Source organism: Thamnophis elegans, chromosome 11 (assembly GCF_009769535.1).
Source record: "Thamnophis elegans isolate rThaEle1 chromosome 11, rThaEle1.pri, whole genome shotgun sequence".
Classification (NCBI taxonomy): domain Eukaryota; kingdom Metazoa; phylum Chordata; class Lepidosauria; order Squamata; family Colubridae; genus Thamnophis; species Thamnophis elegans.
In genome coordinates, this window is record NC_045551.1 from 35,054,177 (window position 1) to 35,082,124 (window position 27,948).

The window sequence follows — 27,948 nt, forward strand, 5'->3', positions numbered from 1 at the left end:
GTTCTTAGGCAAGTATGGTAAATGTAGATGTCTGCTTATTGTCAACAGTTCTTCTGTTGGTATGAGGTCATGTCTGAGATACACACAGTTACCTTGTGACTCTGTTCATTATTGCTTATGTCTACATTTCAGCAGCAAGGTTTCCATATATGCCTGGCAGCATTGATGTAAATATCTGACCCAAGAATATACTCTTATCAGTCCTATGACTACTGGTACTGCACTACAAATCTGGTAGAGAAGACTTTTTCTGTTAATATAGATAGGTCAAGTTACATTAAGTACAGCAGCACAAAATAATGCTTGATGCTGAATAAATTGATATTCACAACTATGCAAAGCTTACTAGAATACAAAATGGATAATAAATAGTTAATCGTTTAAAATATTTTTTAAATTTTACATCTGACTTTTAATTTGATTCAGATTATTAAGAGTTACTAAAATATTTAGCAACAAATAAAAAGTAGCTCAAATTCTATGATGAACATTCACATTTTATTCCTTGCTATTATGGAAAAATAATCTAACTGATCTGATAAAACCTTTAGATTTTTAAACCAAATACCTTATATTTGGGTTATGGGATGGATGTGAATAGAAAGTAAAAAGAAATTTCCAGGACATCAAGGCCTTTTCCAGACCTCCTTATTATCTTAATTCCCTCAGCTTCAGGGACCCAAGGCTATTTTCCGTTTCAAATGAATAGAGAGTAGCTATTGTAGTTACTCCTTCTGCAGGTAGAAGTATCTGACTGATCTTGTCTGGGCCAACAAGCTAAGCAGGCTGAGGCTTAATTAGATCATGGATGTTAAGTACTTAGGCTATAAGTGCCAGACTAGGAAGTGGGAGGAAAAAATCCAAAATATGACAATGATAAATCACTTTCATATTAGAGCTAAGTAAATTGCATGGACATGTCCACAAAGCCAGCTCCAAAATTTTGTTTTAAATAAGGCAGTTTTTTTTTTCTTTATATGTCTAGGATTAGTGAAAACTGTGTGGTGGAGCTGTCTGCTAAAAATAACACTTCCTTTGACTGATTCACTCTTTTTCAAAGAAAGCACTGTAACGGTTATTTACATGTTCTGAATAAGCTACATGTAGCATAATTTAGGCCAGTCTTTTTCACACTGAGAAACTTTATGATGTGTGGATTTTACTCCCATAATTCTCTCACCAGGATATTGGCTAGGGAATTCTAATAACTGAAATTCACATGTCTTAAAATTGCTGATCAAGGCAACAATGAATTTACGGAATACTATTGCTTTTAATAAAAGGATAAAGTTACCCCCTGACTGTGTTTCATTTAGCCCATAGTTTGTGCTATAAATTATCTACATATTTATTGCAATTAATTATTCAGCAAAAAATGAATATGGTTTTTCATGAAGTTCTGATATTGTTTTAGGAATCAATTCTCTCTTTCTTTCTCTGTCCCCCTCCCTCTTTTCCATATCATAAGTTGCTGCATCAAGTGCTAAAGAATTAAAAATATAGTAGCACAAATGGAATTCATCAACAACCAATTGTAATTATGAAATTAGAATAGGTGGTGCCTTAGCAGTGAGAACAAACAAATATGTTTTCTCAAAGTAATTACTAATGAATTGGAGGCATACAAGTTTAAGATACAGAAGGATCTTGACAGACTTGAACATTGGCCACTATCTAACAAAATGAAATTCAGTGGTGAAAAAAGTAAGGTTCCACATTCAGGCAAGAAAAACAAAATGCACAGATACAGTATTTATGGTACCTTACTCAATAGTAATAACTGTGAGAGGAATCTTGGAGTCCTAATGGACAATCACTTAAATATGAGCCAGCTATTCTCCAAAGCACCTGAGGGTAGAAGAAGCAACAGTGAGTGAAAACTAATCAAAGAGAGAAGCAACTTAGAACTAAGGAAAAATTTCCTGATAGTTAGAACAATTAATCAGTGGAACAACTTGCCTCCAGAAGTGTACTCACTCACTCACTTACTCACTCTCTGAAAGAAGTTTTATTTTATATTTTATAGATTTATTATTTTTATAGTTATTTTATATCACAGACATCTGTCTCCTGTCCTGATCTTTCATTATGTGCCATTTCTGGCAGACATATATAAAGTATGATACTACCTTACTAATTGGGCAAGCGAAAAACTCTAGTGTTGTGTTTTGCTGGACTTAAAAGTGTTTTAGTTATATTTTAATCTTACCTATACCTAATACCTAATAAGAGCCGGGGTGGCACAGTGGTTAAATGCAGCACTGCAGGCTACTTCAGCTGACTGCAGTTCTGCAGTTCAGCTGTTCAAATCTCACCGGCTCAGGGTTGACTCAGCCTTCCATCCTTCCGAGGTGGGTAAAATGAGGACCCGGATTGTTGGGGGCGATATGCTGACTCTGTAAACCGCTTAGAAAGGGCTGAAAGCCCTATGAAGCGGTATATAAGTCTAACTGCTATTGCTATTGTGTATAATTCTGCAACATTATTTGGTACTGCTTATATATAAGGTTAACTAGTATTCTTTTTAATGAAACTTAAAAAGTGCCTTTTAAAATTAGCAACAGAACTGAACACTATACTAAACTATGGTTTTTATTCATGCTTAAAAAGCTACTTTCAAACAGATTCATAGCATGGCAACCTGGTAACAAAAAATATAGCATTTTCCAGAGTGGGTTTGCAGGATGATCCAGAGATTGTATCACAGCCAATTGGCCCCGAGACTGGGTTGAAGCTGAAGCCACGCCTCTGGGCTCCTCTCCTCTGACTCCAGTTTCAATCCAGTCTGGCCAAAGAGAGGTTGTAAATTCTTGACTCCTGATCTGATTCAACTTTTCTGGACCATCCTCAACTCAACTTGCTTCCTTCTCACAAGGAGACCCTTCCTTCACTTCCCAGCAAGTCCCTGCTATTAGCTGTGTTTTTTCCAGCTACTCGAGGGTTAAATCTCAGGGCTTGGAGGCTCCAGTGGCTGTCCTGGTGACCATTTTGGCCGGCGACCACGTGGAGCCCTGAGACGGCAGATCGATGCCGGTGGGGGCTAAAGGGCTCTGGTTTCCAGCCCGACAGCCCAGAAACCTAAAAGGAGAGAGCGCCTCGCTGCAGCAGCAGCAGGAAGCCCCAGGAGCAGCAGAGGCAGCTGGGAAGCAGCGCGGCAGCAGCAGATTCCCTGAGAAGCCGCAGCAACCCCAAAATGCGCCCCGGTGGTGTTTTAAAATTCGGGGTCCCCTTTCCATGGAGGATTCACTGGTACCCAAGGATGTGGCAGACAATCTGAAGGCAGAGGACAGGAACGCAGAGATGATCCTCAGGAAGAGCTTCCAGTCATCGGCTTGGGCCATTAAGGTGGTGGCCTCCGCCTCATTTTTCAACCATATGGCTATCCTTTAGATGGAGCAGATTCAGGCGCGCATTCCACTGGAGGACATATGCCTACACCAGGACATCAACAAGTTAGTGGTGGTTGCTCGGTTCTCAGCCAATGCTACCTTAAACGCCATGAAGTTTGCTTCCAGGGCTATGGCATTTTCTGTCGTGTCGTGCTGCCTCCTGTGGCTCCGTGGCTGGCAGGTGGACAACAAGGTGAAGTAACAACTAGCGACAGCTGCCTACATTGGGGGGGGGGGGTTCCCTCTTCGGGACTTCCCTTGACCCCATTCTGGTAGAGGATAAGAACAAGAGGAAGGTGCTTCCAACATCGACCAAGAAGGCAGAGCAGAGGTCCACACCCTATTATTGCAGGTCAGCACAGCGACCACAGGAACAGGACACCCATCAGAGCAGGTATCCTGGGGGCAGGGGGATTCAATAGGGACAGACCACACTTCCAGCCTCGGCAAATGGCCCTTTCGAGGAGGGGTGGTCACCGCTTCTCCCGGGCCAAGTATGTCACCCGCGACCCCACCCATTGGCAGCTCCCTAGCTCTGTTGGCACACGTCTGGGCGGAGATATCCACGGATGCCTGGGTCCTCAGTACGGTGACCCATGGTCTCCATCTGGAATTCCTTTCCCTTCTCCCTAATTGTTTCCGGGTGGTCCCCCCGGCCAAGAACCTTGACAAACGCCAGCAGGTGCGGCAGTCCATCCAGTACCTACTTGACATTGCGGCCATAGAGAGAGTTCCTGAGGACCAGGCGGGCAAGGGTTTTTATTCAAACCTGTTCCTAGTGCCAAAATCATTGGGGGGATGGAGAGCCATTTTAGACCTAAAGCTCCTAAACCAATTCTTAGTGTATAGACATTTTAAGATGGCTTTCCTTAAGTCCATTCTGGCAGGGATCCAGGAAGGGGACTACATTGCATCCATTGATCTCACGGAGGCTTACCTGCACATCCCCATCCTCCCTGAGCATAGGCATTTTCTCCATTTCTCTTTTTTAGGGCTTCACTACCAGTACAGGGTTCTACTGTTTGAATTGGCTTTGGCTCCCAGGACCTTTACCAAGGTGTTAGTGGTAGCAGCTGCCCATCTGAGAGAGATTCCCATCAGGCTTTTCTGTTACCTGGATGACATCCTTGTCCAGGAGGCGTATCCTGCTCAGATTAGGTCAGACCTTCAGCAGGTCATTGACACCCACCAGGGCTTAGGGTTCTCGATTAATTTTGAGAAGAGTACTCTCTCCCCATCCACCCAAATCCTACACCTGGGGGCGCTGATTTATTCCTGGTTGGGTCAAGTATTTCTTTCCCCGGACTGCAGGTCCAGCTTGTTGAAATTAATTAATCAGATCTGGAAGGATTGTTGTGTCCCGTAGCCCTTCTTTCCAGCTTGCTGGGAAAGTTCATCTCATGCATCGAAGTGGTCCCGTGGGCGCGACTACATGCCAGGATGCTGCAATGGAGGCTGCTGCCATATCAGAGGGCTGATTCCAGCAACTCAACGCTCAAGGTACCAGTGACGCTGCAGGTACTGATGTCTCTGAAGTGGTGGATGTCCCCAGCTTTGTTCAAGGGCTGCGAGTTCAGGGAACAAGAGTGCCTCATACTGACAATGGACACCAGCCTGTTTGATTGGGGGGCGACCCTAGGCTCCCAGCTGGCATAGGGCAGGTGATCAAATAACAACCTTCAACACAACATAAACTACCTGGAGCTTTGGGCAGTCCACCTTGCCCTATGACGATTCCAAACCTCAGTAGAAGGTCATCACGTCCTCGTCTTAACAGACAACATTGCAGCAAAGGCTCACATCAATCGATGGGGGCACACGATCCAGGGCATTGCACACTGAGGCGATGTCGCTGGGATACTGGGTGGAGAAACACCTGCGCTCAATCCGAGCGGAACACATCACCGGCATCGACAACCATCAGGCGGACTGGCCGAGCCGGGAGACGGTAGACAATGGAGAGTGGAGTCTGTCCAAGGAGCTCTTCCAGAGGATCTACCAGAGGTTCGGGAGACTGGTGGTGGACCTGTTCGCCACTCTGTCCAATGCTCAGCTGCCGCGGTTCTTCTCTCGGTTCCCAGCTCGGGAGACGGAAGGGGTCAACGCCCTTCGCTCCAAGTGGCTGGTCAGGTTGCTGTACGCTTCTCCCCCACCTCTTCTTCCCAGGATCATCCAGAAGACAGTCAGAGAGCAGGCCGAAGTAATCTTAGTGGCCCCCTACTGGCCCAGGAGGGCTTGGTTCGCGGACCTGCTGAGTCTGTCAGCAGGGAGACCATGGAGGATTCCTCGGGGGGAGGCGAGATTGCTACAAGGGAAGTTGGTCCATCCAGATCCACAGTGGCTCCAACTGGCCATGTGGAGATTGAGCGGGAGCACCTGAGAAGTGCCCTCCTGTTCCAAAAGATGATCAGAACCATTGAGGCCTCCCGCAGACAGTCAACCAACAGGATTTATGATTCCACTTGGGAGATGTTTGTCTCCTGGTGCCAGGCCTCCCATGTTACCCCCTCCTGGGCCACAGTCCCTCAAGTCCTGGATTTTCTCCAGGAGGGTCTGGACAAGGGCCTGTCCCTAGCCACGGTTAGGAGACAATTGGCGGCACTGGCCACGGTGCTACCTGGGGAAGGGCCCACTCCGCTACCTTGTTTGCCCTTAGTTAAGAGGTTCCTCAAGGGGGCGGCCCACCTTCGTCCACCACCAGTCCACAAGTTTCCTACGTGGCACCTTCCCATGGTGATATGGGCCCTTAAGGCTGACCTTTTTTGAACCACTCCGGATAGTTAGCTGGCAGCTCTTCACTTGTAAGGTTGTGTTTCTGGTGGCTATCACCACAGCTAGGTGAGTCTCGGAGCTGGGGGCTCTCTCCTCCAGGGAGGATCTATGCACATTTCACAATAACGGTAGTGCTACGCTTCGACCCGGCTTTCCTGCCAAAAGTAAACACGGTCTTCCACCAGGCACAGGAGGTGGTTCTTCCGGACTTCTGCCCAGACCCGACCAGGGAGCGGGAGCACAGTTGGCACCATTTAGATGTAAGAAGGGCCTTATGGATTTACGTAAGGTGGACGCCAGAGTTTCGTAGGTCTGAGGCTCTGTTTGTGTCATTCCAACCGTCATTGCTAGGGAAGAGGGTCTCCCCGTCCACCATTAGCCAGTGGATCCATCTGGCCATTGCCCTCGCCTATGAGGCACAGAACTTGCCGGTTCCGGCCAGCATCACAGCCCACTCCACTAGGAGTGCAGCCACCTCAGCGGCCTGGGCCTCCCAGGCCCTTATAGAAGACATCTGCAGGGCAGCGACGTGGGTATCCCCGTTGCCCTTCATCCGGCATTACAGGCTAGATGCCTTCGCCTCTTCCGAAGCGGCATTTGGCTACAGAGTTCTACAACAGGTCCTGTCGGATCAGTGAGGGCCCACCCTTGGGACAAAACTTGGGAATGTCTCATCTCTGGACCATCCTGCAAACCCACTCTGGAAAATGACAGTTGGTCTTACCTGAACTGTTATTTTAAGAGGTGTTTGCAGGATGGGCCAGTTCCCACCCTAAGTTAGTTAGACAGTATTGGGGGTGGAGGTGTCTCCTTTGTGACTTGTTTTCAGGATCTTGGGAGCGCATACTGCATTGAAACTGGAGTCAGAAGAGAGGAGCCCAGCTTCAGCTTTAACCCAGTCTCGGGGCCAATTGGCTGTGATAATACCATCTCTGGCCCATCTTGCAAACACCTCTTAAAATAACAGTTCGGATAAGACCAACTGTCATTCTAATTTTTTTTAAAGAACCATAATGTTTCCATGCTGATGTGAACCACACTAACATTTTATATCATTGTCTTAAATCTGTCTGACTTGACTTGTCTTCAGTTAGAATCTGCTCCTTATGAAATAATAGTTTTTTTTGTCCTGGTATCATCACAGGGAGTCTTTTCTCATGCTTGATCATGATATAATTGAGGCATTTAGTTGTTTTAAAAATAAAACAATAGTTGTTTTAGCCACATGTACCCTGAAAAATTTGTGTCCTTATTATTGAATGACTTAGCTTTAAAATAATAGACAAATTCACTGTCAACATTTTTTTTTTGGCAGCTGCTATTATGCCCTAGGATCAAATGCAACTTATCAGTTACCATCAAATATGAAACAGTATAACTGTTGCTGTTAGGTTCCTGTTTTGAATTTCTCATAGACAAAAACTTAGCAAGAGATGCAACATTAGATAGGCATCTGGTCAGTTCCAGCAGATCAAACCTTGTTTTCTTCATACTCTGCTTGAGGTCTTGTTAAACTAGATTACATATGCTTTTATCGCTTCAGTGTAGCAAGAGGTTTTTAAGCTTGCATTAGTTCCTGAGAGGCTCAGGAAATCTTTTCTAATGTCTCCATGGTATTAAAAAATATATAGAGACACCAGAAAGTGAAGCTTCTCAATAATTTGAGAAACTGTTAAGTTTTCCCAAATTATAAGTTTTGTTAGTTTGAATTCCAAAGCATAATTTCCAATGTTCCTAAGATCTTATTTATATGGCGTCTAAAATATACCTCAACTTCCCATTTTCTTCTCTTTCTACACTTCTCTTTATCCTAATATTCTCTTTGCTCAGCTAATTGGCCAAAATAGATTAATGGCCATTTGTGTATAAAATTGTAATATAATATTAATAGGTTCCTTTCATGGGATTTCGATTTTAGCTCTTTCTATATGAAAGAATAATATTATAAAAACTAAAATAACTACTTAATTAATGGAGCTTTTCAAATTCAGGTCTGTGAAAAGATTTAATTTCTGTTACTGAAGCTTTGTTAAGCAGAGTAGGTCCTATTTTTTCATAATTGCATACACTTCACTGTCCTTATATTTTGCTCTCTTAATTTGGATTGTATTCTGATTCACTATTAATTAAAGCTTTTCTTAATAGGTTTTTATGAACAAGAATCAAGAAAAAAATGCCACGAGGACATAAAAAACAAGATTTTTTTTATTCTTCACGTGCATTCCCTGGATAGGAAAATTAAAAAAAAAATTATAGCATATTTGTGTTTCTAAAAATCTAAAAAAACTTGGAGTGATGCTGTATCAGTAGCCACCAGATGTCAGTGCAACATATCCTATCTTAAGCTGATTGTTTTTTTCTGATTCTGTTTTGAACAGAATATATTCTGTAACCTACAATTGTGCAGTAACTAGGTATTAAAGATTTAGATATATTGATTCATGGCAAGTATCTTAACTATTATTAGAATGTGGTATTAAAGATAGTCACTTAAATTAAATAATTATTAATTCAAAAAGTACTGTACTGATACTTCTTTATTTTAAACATTTGACTGATTTTATCTGCGCTTTTATGAGTAACGAAGAAAGTGTTTTGGAGGGAATTTTTCATTTGCTGCAGAATAATATCCTATATTTTATCATCTGCTTTTTGATGCTGGGCAATAGTTTTATAAATATATCCATCTACAATGCTCTGTACCCCCTTTAACATTTTAACATAGCCTGTTTTCCCAAAAATAAGACCTCCCTAGATAATAAGTCCAATCGGGCTTTTGAGCACATGTGCTAAAATAAGCCCTCCCCCCAAAATAAGCCCTCCCTGAAAATATTGCTACACAGCAGCAGCCATGAGGTGACCATGATCGCTGCCTTCTGCACCTCAAAAATAATAAGGCCTCCCTGAAAATAAGACCAAGTGCTTATTTCTGGGAAACACAGTTTTCAGCTAAATGTGTTGAAGACTTAATTCTTATCCTAAATAAAAGTATTGACTTTGTATTTGAATCAGATACCACTTTTCATTGATCCAACTTTCACCAGATCCAAACCAATTTTTAAAAATCAAGTAAGACACAAACAATTACAAAATGGGTTCCAAGAAATATAAAGACTATACTTCAGACTTTAAAATGTTAGTTTAAAATGTCAGTTATGTGACAATTTGTAATTATGGGGATCCTGTATTATAAAGAGCTTTTGCAACACAAGGATTAAAAAGACTATTGTACTAAATATATGGAATAACAAAATTAAACAAAAATATATTTGGACTAATGAAATATATATAGTCACTTTCTAAATAAAGGGATAAAAATATTACCCAATTGCTGGGTACCTAATATACAGTTACCAGGGGTGGGTTCTGAAAGGCACTACTACGGGTTTGGTTGTGTGTGCTTTGCGTGCGTGCTTGATACGCACTGTGCACACATGCACAGTGCAAAAAATGCTTCTGTGCAGAAGTGGAAAACAACATGGCATCGCCATAGGAGATGCCCAGAAAACCAGTTTGGGGGCGTGGCAGGCCTCGGTCGCTGCCAGTTCCAGCAACCCAGGCTGCCAAACTACTATCGTTTCTGCTGAACCTGTACTGTGTTTCCCAGAAAATAAGACAGGGTCTTGTTTTCTTTTGACCCCCAAAATAAGCTTGGTCTTATTTTTGGGGAGGTCTTATTATTTTTGAGTTGCAAGCAGCGGTGAGCATGGTCACCTCTTGGCTGCTGCTGTGTTGCAATATTTTCAGGGAGGGCTTATTTTCAGGGGAGGGCTTATTTTAGTGCATGCACTCAAAAGCCCGATTGGGCTTATTATCCGGGGAGGTCTTATTTTCAGGGAAATAGGGTAGGAACCCACCACTGACAGTTACCTGGTTTTCCCTATTTCCTATTTTTTTCTTAATCTGCTTTACTTTTTCTACCTATTTATTTAATATATATTATATCTCTTCTTTTTATATAAAAAAACAAAGTAATAAAGTAAAGTAGTGCCTGTAATTTTTTTAAGAGTTCTGCTTGATTTTGGTAGTGAAATATTTTCTGTAACTAAATTAAGATCCAGTCTTATGGATTGCTAGCAGTCCTACTTCGCAATATACTATGGCATAACATTGGTTACTGTAAAGCTAATAAGATAAAATATATTTGAGAAAGTATCATGTATATTGCAATAGGCTCATTCTTGTTGTTTTTCCAAAGGATGAAGAAGAAGAAATAAAGCTGGAAATCAACATGCTGAAAAAATATTCTCATCATAGAAATATTGCAACGTACTATGGTGCTTTTATTAAAAAAAGTCCCCCAGGACATGATGACCAATTGTGGGTAAGGACATCTTTCATGAGTTTGTACATAACTTTTCCTCTTAGATCTTGAGAGCATCAGGTTAAATAAACAAGATTAGAATGCAGCAGTCTTGCGATATTCTAACAGAATTAAAAGATAAATTGCACATTTGTGTGGCACATCATTACACATTTTTGTGACATGGTTTATTGACAGAAAACATTTATTTATACCTTTATTCTGTAGCAGAACAAGAATATGAAAGGAACTGTTATCTTCCTGCTTTTAACGCTTAGTAAAAACATTCTGTTAAGTTAGGGCTAATTCTTTCGCATGAAGGTTTTAGTGAAATTAGTATTATTACAAAACAAAGAACCAAGTGCTTTCCAGAGCTAGGTTTGTACATCTATTTGCTTTACTTAAAATAAGGAGCTATTTATTTACTTCTATTTACTTTGTGCAACAGAAGTAACTTTGCTCAATGTTGGACATTTTTTGAAAACTTAAAGGATTTCTCAGTTGATTTGTGAGAAGCAGTGCTCCATGATGTCATGCTGGCCACATGATAGCCAAAATGTCTTTGAACAGTGCTGACTCAACAGCCTTGAAATGGAGATCAGTGCCACCTCATATAGTCAGCAACAACTAGCAGAGTAAAATCCGCAGGGACTCCTTTCCTTTGTGAGAAAAAAGAATATTGATAGAATAAAAAAGTTGTCCCAAAGGTGCTTTTTCAAGAGGCAACTGCACTTTCTTGTTTTTCTTGGAAGACGTTTCACTTCTCATCCTAGAAGCTTCTTCAGCTCATCCAAAAAACCTCTTCAGAGCTGAAGAAGCTTCTTGGATAAGAAGTGAAATGTCTTTAAAGAAAAATCAGGAAGTGCAGTGGCCTCTTGAAAAAGCACCTTTGGGACAATGTGAAATCTCAGCTGACAGTTCTTTTGTGAGTGTTGGCCTTAATATGCATTGAGTTCTTTCCCCAAACCTAAGAATTTATAATGTGTTGGCATAGTATATGTATGGATCCAAACAGAATGGCCTTTTGCAATTGACAGATAGAAATATTGTCAATGCAAAAATTTTCTAAGTGCCATCAAATATTTTTTTGGTGTAGCACCTAATGTGCTAATAACCATTGAGACCATTACAACTTGTTTATAATCACAGTTTTTGACTACTTTTTCAACTATATTTTCCCACCAATTTTTCATTACTAGAACAGATGCAGTGCTAAAAGTAGTGAATATTGTTTCAATCAAAGATCTTCGTATATAAACACCTTAGTTTAGTAGTCTCATTCTTTATGTACTGCATGATGTATTGTGCAGTACGCAAATAAGGTTTGCACATAATGATAAATCAGCAATCTTCACACTTTACTAACTTTGAAAATTGAACTTCAGTAGCATTGTTAGGTATCACTATAAGTAGGGACAGTTACCAGAAAATGGTAGGAAAAATCAGTTAATGTTGGGGGAGCAACAAAGAGGATGATGTTCTGGAAGGTTTATATAACTGGTTAATTCAGGTTAAGTTAACTACTTTTTACATAGGAAAGATACCAGACAGAGTAGTTAGACAGCCAGTTTTACTTAAGAATCTTTTATAATGTCATACACAAATATAGCCATGGAGCACACATCTTATTCTCTGAATGTTAATAGAATGATATGAAATAAACTTATAATTGTTACTGAGGTTTAAGTTATAATGCATATGATATATTCTTATGAGAACTTACTTTATTTCAGTAAATTCATCCAAATGGTATGTCATATATGGACTGAAGGTACTATGAATAATTGTTTTGTATTCTGGTTTTTTTTTTTTTTTTTTTAGCTTGTTATGGAGTTTTGTGGTGCAGGCTCTATTACAGATCTTGTGAAGAATACAAAAGGAAATACTTTGAAAGAGGACTGGATAGCATATATCTCCAGAGAGATTCTCAGGGTAAGAAACATGAAAAATGCATTTCTATTGAAATTGTTAAATTTTAAATTCTGCTTCAACTTTGGTAAATCTTAACAGTGACTGTTTTAACTTAGAGACATATGAAATACAAGATTACTATTTTTAATAATATTTAAAAGTAAATGATGATGTAACAGGGTGCATTAGAAACTGTATTGTGATATTATTTGGTACAACATATATTTACAGCTTACTACAGCACTTTCTTAGTCCTCTAGAAGAGTAAAATGCAACCAGAGCTTGCTACAACCTTGTGTACAATTCTGGAAACTGCAAAGGGTAATTAAAACACATAGACATGTGTGTGTCTCTCTGTGTGTGTGTGTGTGTCTGTGTGTATTCACATATATATATGCATGTATTTTAATTACCCTTTGCAGTTTCCAGAAATAAATATATATATGTATATGTGTGTGTGTTGCATTTGTGCTGACAAATGCAACACACACACATACACACACACACACACATAGGTAACAAAAAGGCAACATTAAAAATAATGGCTTTCTGTCTGGATGGTCTCTTGTGATGAGCCGATAGACAGAGAAAGGAAGCAGTATTCTCCCCCCCATATTTGGGCATACCAGGGATTGTGACCTTGTGTGTGTGTGTGTGTGTGTGTGTGTGTGTGTGTGTGTGTGTGTGTGTAAAAGATATATAGATATAGATAGATATATTCATTCTTTGTTTTATGTTATTCTAAATTGCTATCTACCCAAAAAAGTAACCAAGATTCGTATAATGCACTTCTTATGAAGGAATTACCTTGACCTTAATTAGAACCGTTACTGGTATAGTTATCACTAATGATAAAAAGAGTTTTTTCTATAAGAGAAATTGCAACTGTATCAGACTTTATACACATTCATGCAGATGCATACACAGAATATAATTTTGCATTCCTGACCAAGCAGTATCTTTAATCTGCAAATACGTATATAAGGTTATATTCTCCCTTATTTAGAGAAATTTCTCTCATTCAGAATTCATTACTACAATAGTTTGTGTGATCTTAATTGTTGAGTAAAGTTATTGTCATTGATATTTTATATTCTATAATGTCTTGCTATAATGTCTTATCTTTCTGTACAAGAACCTGATTTTATTATGTTCTCTTATAAATCTGATCCAAGCTATCTTTTTTGCGGGGGGAGGGGGCAGAAAATTCATGATTACTGGTCTTGGTAGTATTCCATTCATGAAAACCAATTGGTTCAAGGTGTACTTTAAATTTCATTGGTATATAAATGAATGAAAAGAAGCAAAGAATTGTTAGGATTGTGTGTATATTTATAAATATTTTACAGAATTTTTACTAACCTTATGGATTATTCTGCCTTACAAAATTTTTATTAGCATTATCAGTTATAGGTAATACTGTATGTCAAATAACCAGGTTTCCTTTCGTATTATACTTTGCTTGCTATACATTTTTTCTACTCTTGCCAGTAATTTTCCATAAAGATCAGTAGATTGGTTTGTCATACAGAACCATAGATCTTACAACATTAGCTCTTATCAAGTATGTTCCAGAAATGTCTTAAAAATTGCGAGATTGTTATATATATATTAAACAGTGTAAAATTATGCATAGTTTTATGAGTAGTCTGTGTTAATAAAACAGCTTCTATAGTTCCTTTTGTTAGAGAACATAAAACCCCCCAAAAATGAGTAGCAGTAATAATTTGGGGAAAACATCGACTACAGTATGACATACTAATGTTGCATATTTAAGGAAAAAAGAAACAGTGAATTGTTTCACATGAATTGTCTTGCTTTTTTAAAAAAAAATGCAGGGATTGGCACATCTACATGCCCATCATGTGATTCATCGAGACATCAAAGGACAGAATGTATTGTTAACAGAAAATGCAGAAGTGAAATTAGGTAAGTTAATTAGACTGTTCTTAATGTCCTTCTGGCTTGTTATTTCATCTCAATTATTATTTCATCTACTAACAACGTATCTGGAGAGGTATTGAGAAATGATCTGAATAGTCAATACTAGTCAGGGAAATTTTGGAGAGTGTGAATTTATCATAGTTTATTTAGTAATAAACTAAATAAAATGAAAAATTGTAGTCCTCTAATTCAAAATCACAGTTAATTACTTTTTAACATTTCATGTCCTTTTTTTCCATTTGAATTTTAATGTCTGCCATTTGCTGAGGATACCAAAATTGTTGGATTTGAAATTGTTAGGATATTCTTGTATTAAGGCTTAAGATCCAAGCTATTAAGTACATAAAAACAGTGTTGAAAGGGCCCAACCCAGCTCCCATAATAGAGTAAAATCATTTAAAGATCATATGGCTCACCCTGCAACTTAAAACATGAGACCTATTATTTTCTATCATAGTTGTTAATCAAATCATGTTATTGTTAATCAAATACGGCTTCCTCATTCATCTGCTTGTTAGAAGCCAGCCTGTGGTCTACTGATTGCAGGAGTCTGTAACTCTCGTAAGTGCAATCCAGTTACCAAACACCCAAAGACAAACACACGACCTTGGCATGGCGCATGACCATAACTTCAAGGATAGGTTGTAAGTCATTACAAAATGGCATCACTGGAAAAGATACAGTGGTTCAGTTTCCGTTGGATAACTGGTTCCCAAGAATGATTTGAAGCAGGGGTGGGTTGCTGCCGGTATTACTGCCGGTTTGGCGTGCAAAAACTTTTACTTATCCTTTTTGTCTTTCAGTATATCAAAGAGTTGTTTGTGCAGACATGCTGGTTTCTTTTGAGATACCTTTTTTTTTTCTTCATTGGAATTGTGCTATGCTTTTACTGTATAATCTCACTTTTCAAAGTTTCCCAAGTGTCTTGGATTGTTTTCCCCTTGAAGATTCTCATTCATGGAATCCTTCTCAATCTTGCTCTAAATTTATTGAAATCAGTTATCTTGAAGTCCAAGAGTTTAGTTTAACTTTTTTTCTCTTGCTTGTGCTTGTATAATGTTGAATTCCAATATTCTATGTTCACTCATTCCCCCCCCCCCCGGTACCTGTAACATCAACGAATTTATGAAATACATTTTCATAGATGGATGGATGGATGGATGGATGGATGGATGGATGGATGGATAGACAGACAGATAGGATAAACTGTGCTTAATGGCATTTAGAGAAAGTAAGAATCTTGGTCTTGGAATAATTTATTATTTATTTCTCCTCAATATAATCATTCATAAGTGATCTTTTAAGACAATGGTTTCTTTTAAGACCAGTGGAAGTCAATTTCAGAATTACTACTTCAATCTTATGTTCTGATTAATTTTAATGAGTAGCAGAAACAGATGTTTGTTTCTTGTAGTGTATTTAAGTTTACACCATCATTTAGATACTATGTCAAAAGTAACCTGAAAATTATGGTTTTATGCGGCATAAAAACATTTTCTATATATGTATGTATACTTTCTAGCTTATTGTTACTTCCTTTCTACCCCAAAAATTCCCTTAGGGTTTATTGTGACATAGTACAATTGTCTTTGAATATGGTATTCTTTCAATCTTTAATACGAGATTGGGTTTGATTAAAAATATCGTACAGTGAAAAATAATATGAATTGCATACATTTAATGGCATTCCATTTGCTTCAATATTTAATTGATTACTTAGTTTGTTTTAATTTGATATAATTGCACAAGATTGCCTCAAGTAATCCTTGAGAACTTACTTCCATGTGTTTAATTCTCCATCTCTTCCATTTGAATATAGTGGATTTTGGTGTTAGCGCTCAGCTGGACCGGACAGTTGGTAGAAGAAATACTTTTATTGGGACACCTTATTGGATGGCTCCAGAAGTTATTGCCTGTGATGAAAATCCAGATGCAACATATGACTATCGAGTAAGAAAAATATTGTGTTGTATTTCTTTCACCCATTGGTTTTGTAAACAAATGTCTTTATTTCATTAATTAATATTTCATTATTAATATTTCAATAATGAACCTTAATCATTAAAGTTTTGTAAGGACAGCATTATATTCCTTCTTTTGAGTAAGGAAGTTTTCTCTTTAAATTGAGGAGCAACCTGGAAAAATAAATCACATCTAATAATCTCAAATATGTCAAAGCATACTGTTTTAGATAATAAATGTTGCTCTTTTTTAGTATTTCTGTTGTAGGAAATAGAAAAGGTAATTTTTTTGGATTCGAGGGCCAGCAATCAAGTGATTATTTGGTACCTCCTCTCAAATCATGTTGAAACAAAGAGTTCTCCTTCTTAGGTGTCATTTTCCTACCATGTTCATGTTCCTGCAGCCTTTCAAACAGCAGAGGCCTAAACTCCTACTTGGTTTATGTGTGGGCCTTCAAATCAGCTTGACTCCTGGGGACTACATAGCAAATTTACACAATTTTCCTGGTGCCATTTTTCAAAAACGGTATACTCTTGCCTTGTTCCTTGGACTGAAAAAAGCAACTGGATGAAAAGAAGTCACTGGTTTCCATGTCTAGAGCAGAATAAGAACTCACAATCTTCCCATTTTAATTCAGTATTTTTAACCACTAGTCCTAACTAGCTGGGATTAAGTGAGCATGAAATCAATCTAAGGAGGAGGTTGTGGTTGTACAGCTGTACAGTCCTTTAATCCAAACATTAAATTTTAAAGACTGTCATGTTAAATGGGTTTCTTGTTTTTGAAATTGAGTTTGCTTCTTCAAGACCATTTTGAAGAAGCAGACTCTTCAATTACAGAAATAGCTGAGCTTTATCATGAGAAACCAATGGGGGAAAAAGATAATTCGGTATTTAATGTTTTCACTTCTAGAACAAAGTAGTCATCTTGCTGAGGAGCTTGAAATATTTCAGAATCTTGGGGGATATGATCTTACATCACACTAAATACAATTTCTAAGTACATCTTTGTTCCTCAATGGGTAATTAAGATTTGGCTGTGCATGAATGTGGAATAAGAGGGACAGGAGATTAATAATATTGGAGATTATATCAACTATTTATAACTTAATGGTATGTTGTACAGCATGGGATAAATATGGAGATCATTGGTATAAAATTGACTTCTTTAGAAATGAAAAGGGATATTTTATTGTGATACCTGTTAGATTTCATAAAATAACTATAGTTTGAGATACAGTTGTTTCCAGCTGTTCTTTATATCTGTGTTAACAGATAGTTTCTTTATTTTTTTCAGTCCTGAAATGCCAATAGGAATAAGATAGATAGAAATTAAATTAAACTAAACCTTCTGACTGACGATTGCCAGTGGGTATTACGGTCCAGCATATTTCAGTGATACTAATTGGAGGAAAGCTGTGTGCAGCCTGTTACAACTTCCCATGTTGATATTGGAGTAAAGAAAAAAGCCTCCCTCCTTTCCTTTCCTTTCCTTTCCTTTCCTTTCCTTCCTTCCTTCCTTCCTTCCTTCCTTCCTTCCTTCCTTCCTTCCTTCCTCAGTGTTTACTCATTGCTATTAAGTGACTCTGTATTGACCTTCAACTTGTATTCTATTATGGACTATGTCTGCATTGGGGATAAGAGATTTTGCATTGTTTCAGATCTGATAAACATTTTCAATTTTTTTTAAATAGAGTTCATGTTTCAGGAGACTTTTTAGTTAAAAATTTACAGTAGTAGGCTACTGAGGAGCAGTATGTCCACATTCTTGAATCTTGTACTCTGAAATGTATTTTTACATTTATTTTGAAATAGAACAAGCAACATATTGGCAAAGATTTATGAGCTTTTTATAGTAGTGTTCTTGAGTGTTTTACAGTACACTTAATGTCCTAGTAGTTTAATTTTGCACAATCTTTGCTTTCCTGTTGATGTAATGCCCATCAATTTGTTTTTGGTTTCCAACTCATTGCATATCCAGAACATCAGAAAAACATCTGTTAGAAAAATATAGCCGAATGATACAGAATTTACAGAAATGTTATATCTGTGGTTGGAAAAGTGTTGTTTTCTCTTTCAGATACATAAGATATCTATATGAAAATGTGTGAATACAAATATTTGCATTATTTGTAAAAAAATAAAAAATATAAACTTTGAAATGGAAGAGATTTAAACTGCAAAGATGCTAGACATTGTCCTTCATAAGGGACTTTAATTTTTTATATTTACCATATTTTTCAGAGTATAAGATGCATCTTCCCCCCCCAAAAAAGAAGGTAAAAAGTTGGGTGTGTCTTATACACCAAATGTAGCCCCACCCCACCAGAGGCCAAAAACAGCAATGGTCTTTGGCAATCCCTGCAGCCTGGAACAGCTGATTGAGTGTATTCCGGCAGTCCGATTCACTCGCCAATCAGACTGCAATAAGTGCTGAAACTGACCTGGCTCGTCAGAGTTTGCAGCAGCAATCACATTCAGAAAGCACACACAAGTAAGCAAGATTCAAAATAATAATAATATACAATACAATACAATACAACACAATACCGAAAGTAGGTTTTCCAATACAAGCAAAGCACAAGTAGTTTCACTTTCAGTTCTCAGCTAAGCCAGGCTCCTTCCTATCTCCTTGTTGCCCATATAGCAATTACCATTTCAGAGTCCAAATAGCCCTCATTGGCTGACTTAGTTGCTATGCCTATTCATTGGCTAACCTTGTTACCTTGTGTTCCAGAATTTTTCTTCTTATTTTCCTTCCCAAAAACTAAGATGCATCTTATACTCTGAAAAATACGCTACATAGGTACGTTACTGATTTTTAAAAAATCAAATTGTAAAAAAAACAAACTGTTTAAGAACAGGGGAGGGGGGTTGTAATTCCAATATTTCCTTTATAATATATGAGCTATAATTGACTGAGACAAAAGTGGATAATGTCTTTCTGATATATGGTCTCCCTTTGTAGAGTGATCTTTGGTCATGCGGCATTACGGCCATTGAGATGGCAGAAGGCGCTCCCCGTAAGTGATACGTATATATTGTTTATTTAAATGATTTCAGAAATGCAACCTTTTCTTTTCCTTGTAATCTAAATGTACCCTTAGAATATTTGGGAACACAATGATCTTCCCACTCTACGGCATTAAAAATATGAAGTACCATAAATAGAAATGATTAGGCAGCTGTGACAAAGCCTCATTTTGCAGTGATTGTGCTAAGCCAATAGAAATCAAACAATAGAATAAACCTACAATATGGAATTATTGAATTGATATTGAGTCCATGTAAAATTTCTGATGAGGTATTTGATTCTGAGACAGTTAACACTATTACTCATTGTAAGAAGAAGGCTGTGCTGGTCCTTGGAGGCAAAAGGTGGGTAATATGTTAGCACCTTTTCCAACTAACACATTTTATTGAAAAGTATGAATTTTCACTTCACTTCAGTCTAATCAAATGCATGGAATGTCTGGATTGATGTAGAATTTAAAATAAGTAAGGGATGATGGGAAGAGATGGGAGGATAGTTGGTTATACAGATATATGTTTCATGTGGGAGAGGTTACAGCTACCTTATCAATTAACAATTGTTGTTAAAAAAAACCATAGTGGGCGGTTGAGATTTTGTGAGATTGCCTAAAACGTTTTATGTATGTTAGTTCAACATTGCTTGAGGACCAACATTGCTTGATGATCCCCTTCATCTGATGACAACAGCTTATGGCTTTGAATAAAATTTGTTAGTCAGAAAAGGTGCTATTAGATTCCTGATTTTATGTTATTAGCAGACTTAATGTTTAGAGCTTATAGAATGCCACAGAGCTTATTGCATATGGCAAATCCCTCATATACTGTTTTACAAAGGAAATGAGTGTTTGGTCTCTAATTTCCAGGGGCTATGTGAAGAGGTAATGGTTATGCTTAGCTCTAAGGCATTTTATAGAACAGATGGTGCCTCTGAAATCACAGCACCTCTCTCAACGTAAACACGATTCTATCCTCTCTTTGATCTACGGTTGTCAGGCCTATCATTTTTATAATCTTTTGTTCTTGTCATAATCCCATTATTGCTTAGTTTACAACGTTAAATATATGTAGATATAATTCAATAATACGACAGAGTTGAAAAATCAACTGTGAAACTTTTTTTTTTAGCCCTTTGTGATATGCATCCAATGAGAGCCCTGTTTCTTATTCCCAGAAATCCTCCTCCACGGCTAAAGTCCAAGAAATGGTATGTGGGATTTGTTGGTGTAGTTACTTTTTCTCTGATTTTGCCATAGCAGTTTCGTTCACAAGACAGAGCTTTCTTTACATTGACCTAAAAAGTAACTTAAGGGGACGTAATGGCTCAGCAGTTAAAGACCAGTAATAGTCCAGATTTGAGACCTGAGCACCACGTGACAGGTCTAGTTCCCTTTACTTGCCCTAGCTCCTGCCCACTTAAAAATTTGAACGCATGCAAATGCGAGTAGATAAATAGGTACCTCTTCTGTGGGAAGACAATAGTGTTCCATACGCTTTGGCATATTTTACTCACAAAATTAATTCACTCTGTAATAATGTCACAGATTATTTTTAAAATAATCTGTTTTTAAAACTATGCTCAATTAGATTTACCCAGACTTGAGGGAGATCCAATTTTGCTAAACTGTCTGTTCTTCCACAAATATTTTTTTCATCTTCTGTAGTGTGAAAAATATCTCCAAGGACTTGTCAAAAGAAGTGGTTTTCAACATAATTAAGATTACCCTCTCTTGACACTTTAACATTCACATTTCTTTGTTTGTAGATTAGAAGCAAATTATCTGAGTCCCGGCATGTGGACTGTAGTGCTGGTTGTTCTAAAATTTGTAAACGTTAAATATAAATATAGTATTTAGCATATAAAAGATAAAGGTTTCCCTTGCACATATGTGCTAGTTGTTCCCGACTATAGGGGGCAGTGCTCATCTCCGTTTCAAAGCCGAAGAGCCAGCATTGTCCAAAGACGTCTCCGTGGTCATGTGGCCGGTATGACTAAATACCGAAGGCACACTGAACGCTGTTACCTTTCCACCAAAGGTGGTTCCTATTTTCTACTTACATTTTTACATGCTTTCGAACTGCTAGGTTGGCAGAAACTGGGACAAGTAATGGGAGCTCACTCCGTTACGTGGTGCTAGGGATTTGAACTGCCAAACTGCCGACCTTTCTGATCGATAAGCTTAGTGTGTTAGCTACTGAGCCACCACATCCCTCTATTTAGCATATGGAGGATTCTTAATTGATAAATCCATACTTTCCCAAATAACTAACATATACGATATATTTTTTTGTTCAGGTCAAAGAAGTTCTTTAGTTTTATAGAAGGCTGTTTAGTAAAAAATTATATGCAACGACCTCCTACAGAGCAGCTGTTAAAGCATCCATTTATACGTGATCAACCAAATGAAAGACAAGTTAGAATCCAGCTTAAGGATCATATAGACAGAACCAGGAAGAAGAGAGGAGAGAAAGGTATGTTTTATTTTTGAAAGTAGAACCACATTTCTCTATACATAGAATGTAAGACTATGCTAATTATATACTAATTAATTAAACAATAAAGACAGCAGTTCCTTTATAACATAGATGGGAACAAAAGGGAGACAGAAAGGAAACCTGGAAAAAAAAAGTTAAGCCAGAATTGCAAATTCAAAAGACTTTTTCTGCAACGTGAACTCAGCAAACAATACAATGGATATCATATAGTAGACTAATCATACACCATCAAAGATGAACTGTATGTGTGGAAACTGCATAGTTTCTGTTTATATAGAGGGTAGGAAAAAATGATAGGTACTAACACTTTGCAGATGAAGATCATAGATTTCAATGTCATGTGACCAAGAGAGTTATCTTGCTTACTGTAATATTTAAAAACAGGCCAATATAAAATGTTAATATTTAAATAAGGGCAAGACTGCAGACTATTCCCTTGAATATTCTATATGAACTATACGGATGAACCTAAGAAATAGCACTGTCATGTAATGATATAGAAGAGTAAAGTTTTTTAAATGCCAACTTTAATAATAGTTGCCTAAATAACTTGGTGGGAGTTTCTGGACCTTTTCTCTAAAGTTCATAAGGAAACCATACCAAAGCATTTTTTCATATGAATTCTATAGATTTTAAACTTATATTATTCCTGAAAGCTTTTAAGACTTATTTGTGAACAAAATTACTTTTCATGGAATTTGCTTGCAGAGATTTGTTGCCATAACTTTTTATTTCCAATTTCTGTCAGATGAAACAGAATATGAATATAGTGGAAGTGAAGAAGAGGAGGAGGAAGTGCCTGAACAAGAAGGAGAACCAAGGTATTGTAATCGTGGTATTGGCCTTGTGAGAACCATATTATGACTATCTCTGTGAATGAGATGTATAGTACCTAAATTTGATAAATAGGTAAATATCTCAGAGTCTTTGACAATCTGGTATTCAGATGTCTTACACTTTTAACTTATAATCTGAGCCTACATGCCAAAGTATCTGGAGGTATTTGCAGAAGCTATTTTAGAGGAAGAGCACAGAGAATGATTTATGTGGCATAAATCACTATGTAGTTTTGATGTTCTTTAGCTTTGTTGTAGCCTTTTAACAATAGATATTAGAACAACGCTTTTCTAAAGTAGTTTACAGAATGGCAGTATACAATAATACTATTTAAGTTCTTCAATATCTATAATGTAACCTTCTCTAAAAGGATACAAGGAGCCATTTAACAATGGGTTGTTTTATGACTAGTGAAACTTACAGTGGCCATAGAATGGATGTTTTGTGGTTATCATAATTGGTCCTTCTCATGTGACGATATATCATGCAGGTCAGCATTATGATAGGTAGTGTTGTTGTGTGTCACATGATCACAATGATGCACTGAAAAATTATTTAGATGCTACAACTTAATGACCACATAATTATGACTGTAATTCTGGGCTCAATTACAGTCATAAGTTGAGGACTAAATAATTCTTTGATTGCTCAGTAGGAAGATCTTGACTGCTCAGAACTTGGATATGTCTTGAGAACTTAACTTGAGACACAATAAATAGTCAAAACACAGAGTTGTCTAATACTACATAATAAAGGTAGACCTTGACTTACTACGATTCGTTTAGTGTATTCAAAGTTACAACGGCACTAAAAATGTGACTTATGACTGTTTTTTCACATTTAGGACCGCTACAACACCCCAATGGTCATGTGATCAAAATTAAGAGACTTGGCAACTGGTCCATATTTATGACGGTTGCAGTGTCCTGGGATATATGATCACCTTTTGTGACCTTCTGAAAAGCAAAGTCAGTGGGAAAGCCAGATTCACTTAACAACAATGTTACTAACTTAACAACTGCAGGGATTCACTTAACAACGGTGGCAAGGAAGGTCATAAAATGGGATAAAACTCACTTAACTGTGTCACTTAGCAATAGAAAGTTTGGACTCAATTGTGGTTGCAATTTGAGGACTACCTATACCTGTTAAATACTAAAATTCAGGCACTTTTCTCTAATCCTTTTCTAAGTTTTGAAACATCCAAATTTTTAAACAAAATGAGGCTTTGTTTTCTGCTGGTTTGACTCTCTCGTATTTCTCTGCCATGCTTCCAACAGCACAACTGTATTCTAGTGTTTGCAAGAAAAACACGGAAGATGTAAAAAAAAAGTTTCCAACCTTTGTTCAGTTATTTGCTTAGACATAAAACCTTTTTGTTGTCATGCAGTTCCATTGTTAATGTGCCTGGAGAATCTACCCTCAGACGTGACTTCCTGAGATTGCAGCAGGAAAACAAGGAGCGTTCTGAGGCTCTTCGGAGGCAACAGCTGCTACAGGAACAGCAGCTCCGCGAGCAGGAGGAATACAAGCGGCAGCTGCTGGCAGAGAGACAAAAGCGCATTGAACAGCAGAAAGAGCAAAGGAGGAGACTAGAAGAGGTAGAAATGGGTCAAGGTTGAAAAGGCACACTTTTTTTTTAAAATTGCCTTTTGTTCAAAAGCCAAAGGATTGAATTTAGAATCTATTAAATGACTGCATGAAGATGTCAGAATTTATCACTCAATGCCAGAATTCTTCAATGGAGCAATAGTGTATGGTATTAGAAACCTTAATTCCCATGAGGATTTGCTTGCTTTTTAATACTTGAATCCCTCCTGCAGAATTGGATTTAAGGATGAAGGTATGGGTAGGATAGGAATGAAAAAATGGTTTGATGATTTTCTGATGTCATATAGGTGTAGATACTACATGTACTACTACTTGAGCTAATAAAATTAGTCATGTAATAATAATCCCAGGTTTAAAAAGAATTCCTATATAGCACAGCAGCTGGATTATTCATTTAAAAACTTTTTTTAGTCTGTATTTATGTAATCAAACAGAAGAGAAAAAATAGGAAAAAGAAAGAGTTGGAAAAGGAAACAAAATGCAATATTATATATACCTAGACTTTTCACACTTGCAAGTTTTATACAATCCTTTCAATAAGAATGACTACACAGTATTTGTTTACTGTTAAATCTGAAATAACACAACTTCACATTTGCTTTTCCACTTTGGTCTCTGAAAAGAGTTAGTGACAATTAACATTTTTGCAGTCTACTATTTGCCAAATGACTTTCTTAAGTGATTTGCCATTTCCCTGATCTGGAAGATTTGGTATGTTCATTTTTGTCTTCATAGTCTTACATAAATAGGCTGGGAAAAAAAACACCAATAGTGCCCCATTGTTTTTCCTGCAGACGCCGCAATTGCTATCCAGTTGTTATTGAACTAAATACTACAGGAACAAATTCAAATATAAATTTGATTAATTAATACATACTGCTGATACTATTTTAGAATTTTTAATCAGAATACTTAAGGCATTTGAATATGCTCTTAATTTTAAACTGAAGTTTAAAGATCTGATACTATTTTGGTCCATTTGAAGTATCACAGTCTCAGTCTAAATAAATGCATGTTTATTTTAAGAAGGATCCCTTCTTGGCCTTTCAGCACCAGGTATAAGTAGAAAAATATACACATTATTTAAATAATAATTTTTAGTCACCTCAGAGTTTATTAAAATAAAACAAAAATACATGCTTGCATCCAGAGGTGACGTGCTACCGTTTTGGACTGGTTTGCCTGAACCGGTGGTAAAAAATGCTACTGATTTGGGCAAACCGGTAGTTCCGGCAATCAGCTGTGTGACAATCAGCTGTGCTGCACGATTTATATTTACTAGAAATCACGTGGCACAGCTGATTGTTAGAACTACCGGTTTGCCCAAACCAGTAGCATTTTTTATTACCGGTTCAGGCAAATAGGTAGTTCTGATGATCAGCTGTGCGACAATCAGCTGTGCTGCATGATTTATATTCGATAGAAAGCAGGAAATCCTGCTTTCTAGCGAATCTAAATCACACAGCACAGCTCTTCCCCCTCTCACTGTTCTACTTAGTTTTGCAGACTCAGAAAAGGCTACTTAATCTGCCTTTTTCAGCACTGCACAGCAGCGCCTGCGGTGCACATGCACGCAAAGCAAGCCGGTAGCAAAGAGAACTGATAGCATCCCCATAAAATGGTGCTTTATACATGTATGCATACTGCTATAAAATACATCTAGATTTGCTTACCAGCATATCTGGATTTTAATGTACGTTCACCATTCCAATGATATCTGGAGTCTACTAATTTCATGATCAGCCTTCAATCTTTAGAAGAGTTTGGGTGCATTTTGAAACAATGAATACCATCAGCCAGGGGTTCTCAGCCTTTTCTTTATTATGCAGCCCTTTAAATACCTTTTGTGGTCATGGACCACCAAGACTTAACTCAAGATTTAAATGATAATGGCGTTCACAGACCCCCTGGGATGACATTGCCTCCAGGGGTCCTCAGACCACAGGTTGAGAACCATAAGCCCTTCTAGGTAGAACAGGTACCTGTATCCTTTAAAAAAAAATTGACATGCTACTGTGTTGGAAAATCTTGACACTAAGAGTCAAGACACATAAACAATTAAGAGAAATGATGTTGCAATCTATTGAGCCCAACTTATGATTTGCCCCAGTATTAAGTGAACTAAGAAAGATTCTTGATTGAAAATGTTTACAGTGTATGAAAACTAATACTAAACTTACATGATAGATATAGTGACTCTTAGAAAATTGTTGCTTAAGGAAACATGTAACTTCTTTACCTCTGGATGTTCTATTTACCTAAAATAGATCATTCAGAAGAAGAGATTCATGCTTAACTGCCAAAACTATAAACTAAGTGTAATTGATTCCAAACAGCAGAGAAACAGAATATTGTATTGCTGACATTTTGTGCTTACACACCATTGTTGTAACTATAGCATACAGTTATTTCTTTATTATCCAAAGTAAGCTTTGGACTCTACAAACAGGGCCACTACATGGGTGTTTAATTATTCCCTTTCTATCTTCAAACTCTTTTCCCCAAATGTATTTTCTGAGCAACAATTATATCTGTAATATTAAAAATAATGTACCTTCTAGAGTTAAATTCCTTGAAGAGAAAAGATCATGAATAGGAAACTGGGGAAAAAAATCAAGGCATTTGAGGTTTGACTCCTTAAATAGCCTTTTGTATTGTTTAACCATGTTTTGGAAACACACAGTACAATGGAATCATAAACAATTTTGTTAATGAAAAATACATTATGATACTTTTTTTTCAATGCATCTTTAGTTACCTTTAAGATTCAAGAGTATTTGCATGAGATTTTTGATTTGATGTCGTATGATGTTGTATGAATATAGCAGATATATTTTATGCATTAAATACTTCATCAGGATCTTATAACAAAGCTTTAAATATGGATTCCCCTGTAGCCTGTTTCTTATCCTAATTTAATTTGATACAGTTTATTAAATAGTTGCACCAAAAATAGATGGAGAAAATAGTGTTCTTAGCACTTTTTAAGAATTGTTCAGATGTCAGTTTGATATATTTTGAGTCCCTTAGGATAATAAAGCCAATAGAGATACCTATATGAAACTGTTATAATATGCTCCAAGTATGGCATTCATTGATGTGCCATGTTAAATTTTACTTTATTATATTTGGTTAGCGCAATTTAATAACATTAACACATTTTTTTAGTTTGTGAAACTTCCAGCTGTTTAAAAAGACATAAGATTGTGGAACAAAAAATGATTTGACCTGATTCAAAAGTCATTACAGGATAGAATTCATGAATAGATTTAGGCATATATACCTACCTCATAGATTTAAAAGACACAAAAAAGTACAAAAGTACAAAGAAAAACAAAATTATCTTTTTTGAATCCTGGGTTTCTTTAGGAAATAGCCAGTAGAAATGAACACACACTTCCATTTGAAGTGCAATCAAATCTTTATGGAAAAATACAATTATTACTGTTAAAAAGATGAAAAATTACTATGTGAATTATGAATTCAGTTTTAGAGGATAGAAGCCTTCATCAAATTAAGAGCCACGGTGGTGCAATAGTTAGAATGCAGTATTGCAGGCTGGCTGTGCCAAGATTTGATCCTGACTGGCTCAAGGTTGACTCAGTCTTCCATCCTTCCAAGGTTGGTAAAATGAGGGACCAGATTGTTGTGGCCAATACGCTGACTCTGTACACTGCTTAGAAAAGGCTGTAAA

At 37.3% G+C, this 27,948-nt stretch overlaps 1 protein-coding gene across 6 annotated transcripts in view; it reads left to right on the forward strand.

Moving 5' to 3' along the window:
• Positions 1–27,948, forward strand: part of MAP4K4 (mitogen-activated protein kinase kinase kinase kinase 4) — a 166,229-nt gene that overhangs the window by 92,948 nt on the left and 45,333 nt on the right. For all 6 annotated transcript variants that reach the window (XM_032226564.1, XM_032226567.1, XM_032226565.1 and 3 more), the window contains exons 4-12: positions 10,360–10,485; positions 12,286–12,396; positions 14,214–14,304; positions 16,139–16,269; positions 19,249–19,303; positions 20,439–20,517; positions 21,607–21,782; positions 22,555–22,627; positions 24,034–24,244. In XM_032226564.1, the coding sequence (XP_032082455.1) occupies positions 10,360–10,485; positions 12,286–12,396; positions 14,214–14,304; positions 16,139–16,269; positions 19,249–19,303; positions 20,439–20,517; positions 21,607–21,782; positions 22,555–22,627; positions 24,034–24,244 (1,053 nt within the window). The remainder of the gene's footprint in view (positions 1–10,359; positions 10,486–12,285; positions 12,397–14,213; positions 14,305–16,138; positions 16,270–19,248; positions 19,304–20,438; positions 20,518–21,606; positions 21,783–22,554; positions 22,628–24,033; positions 24,245–27,948) is intronic.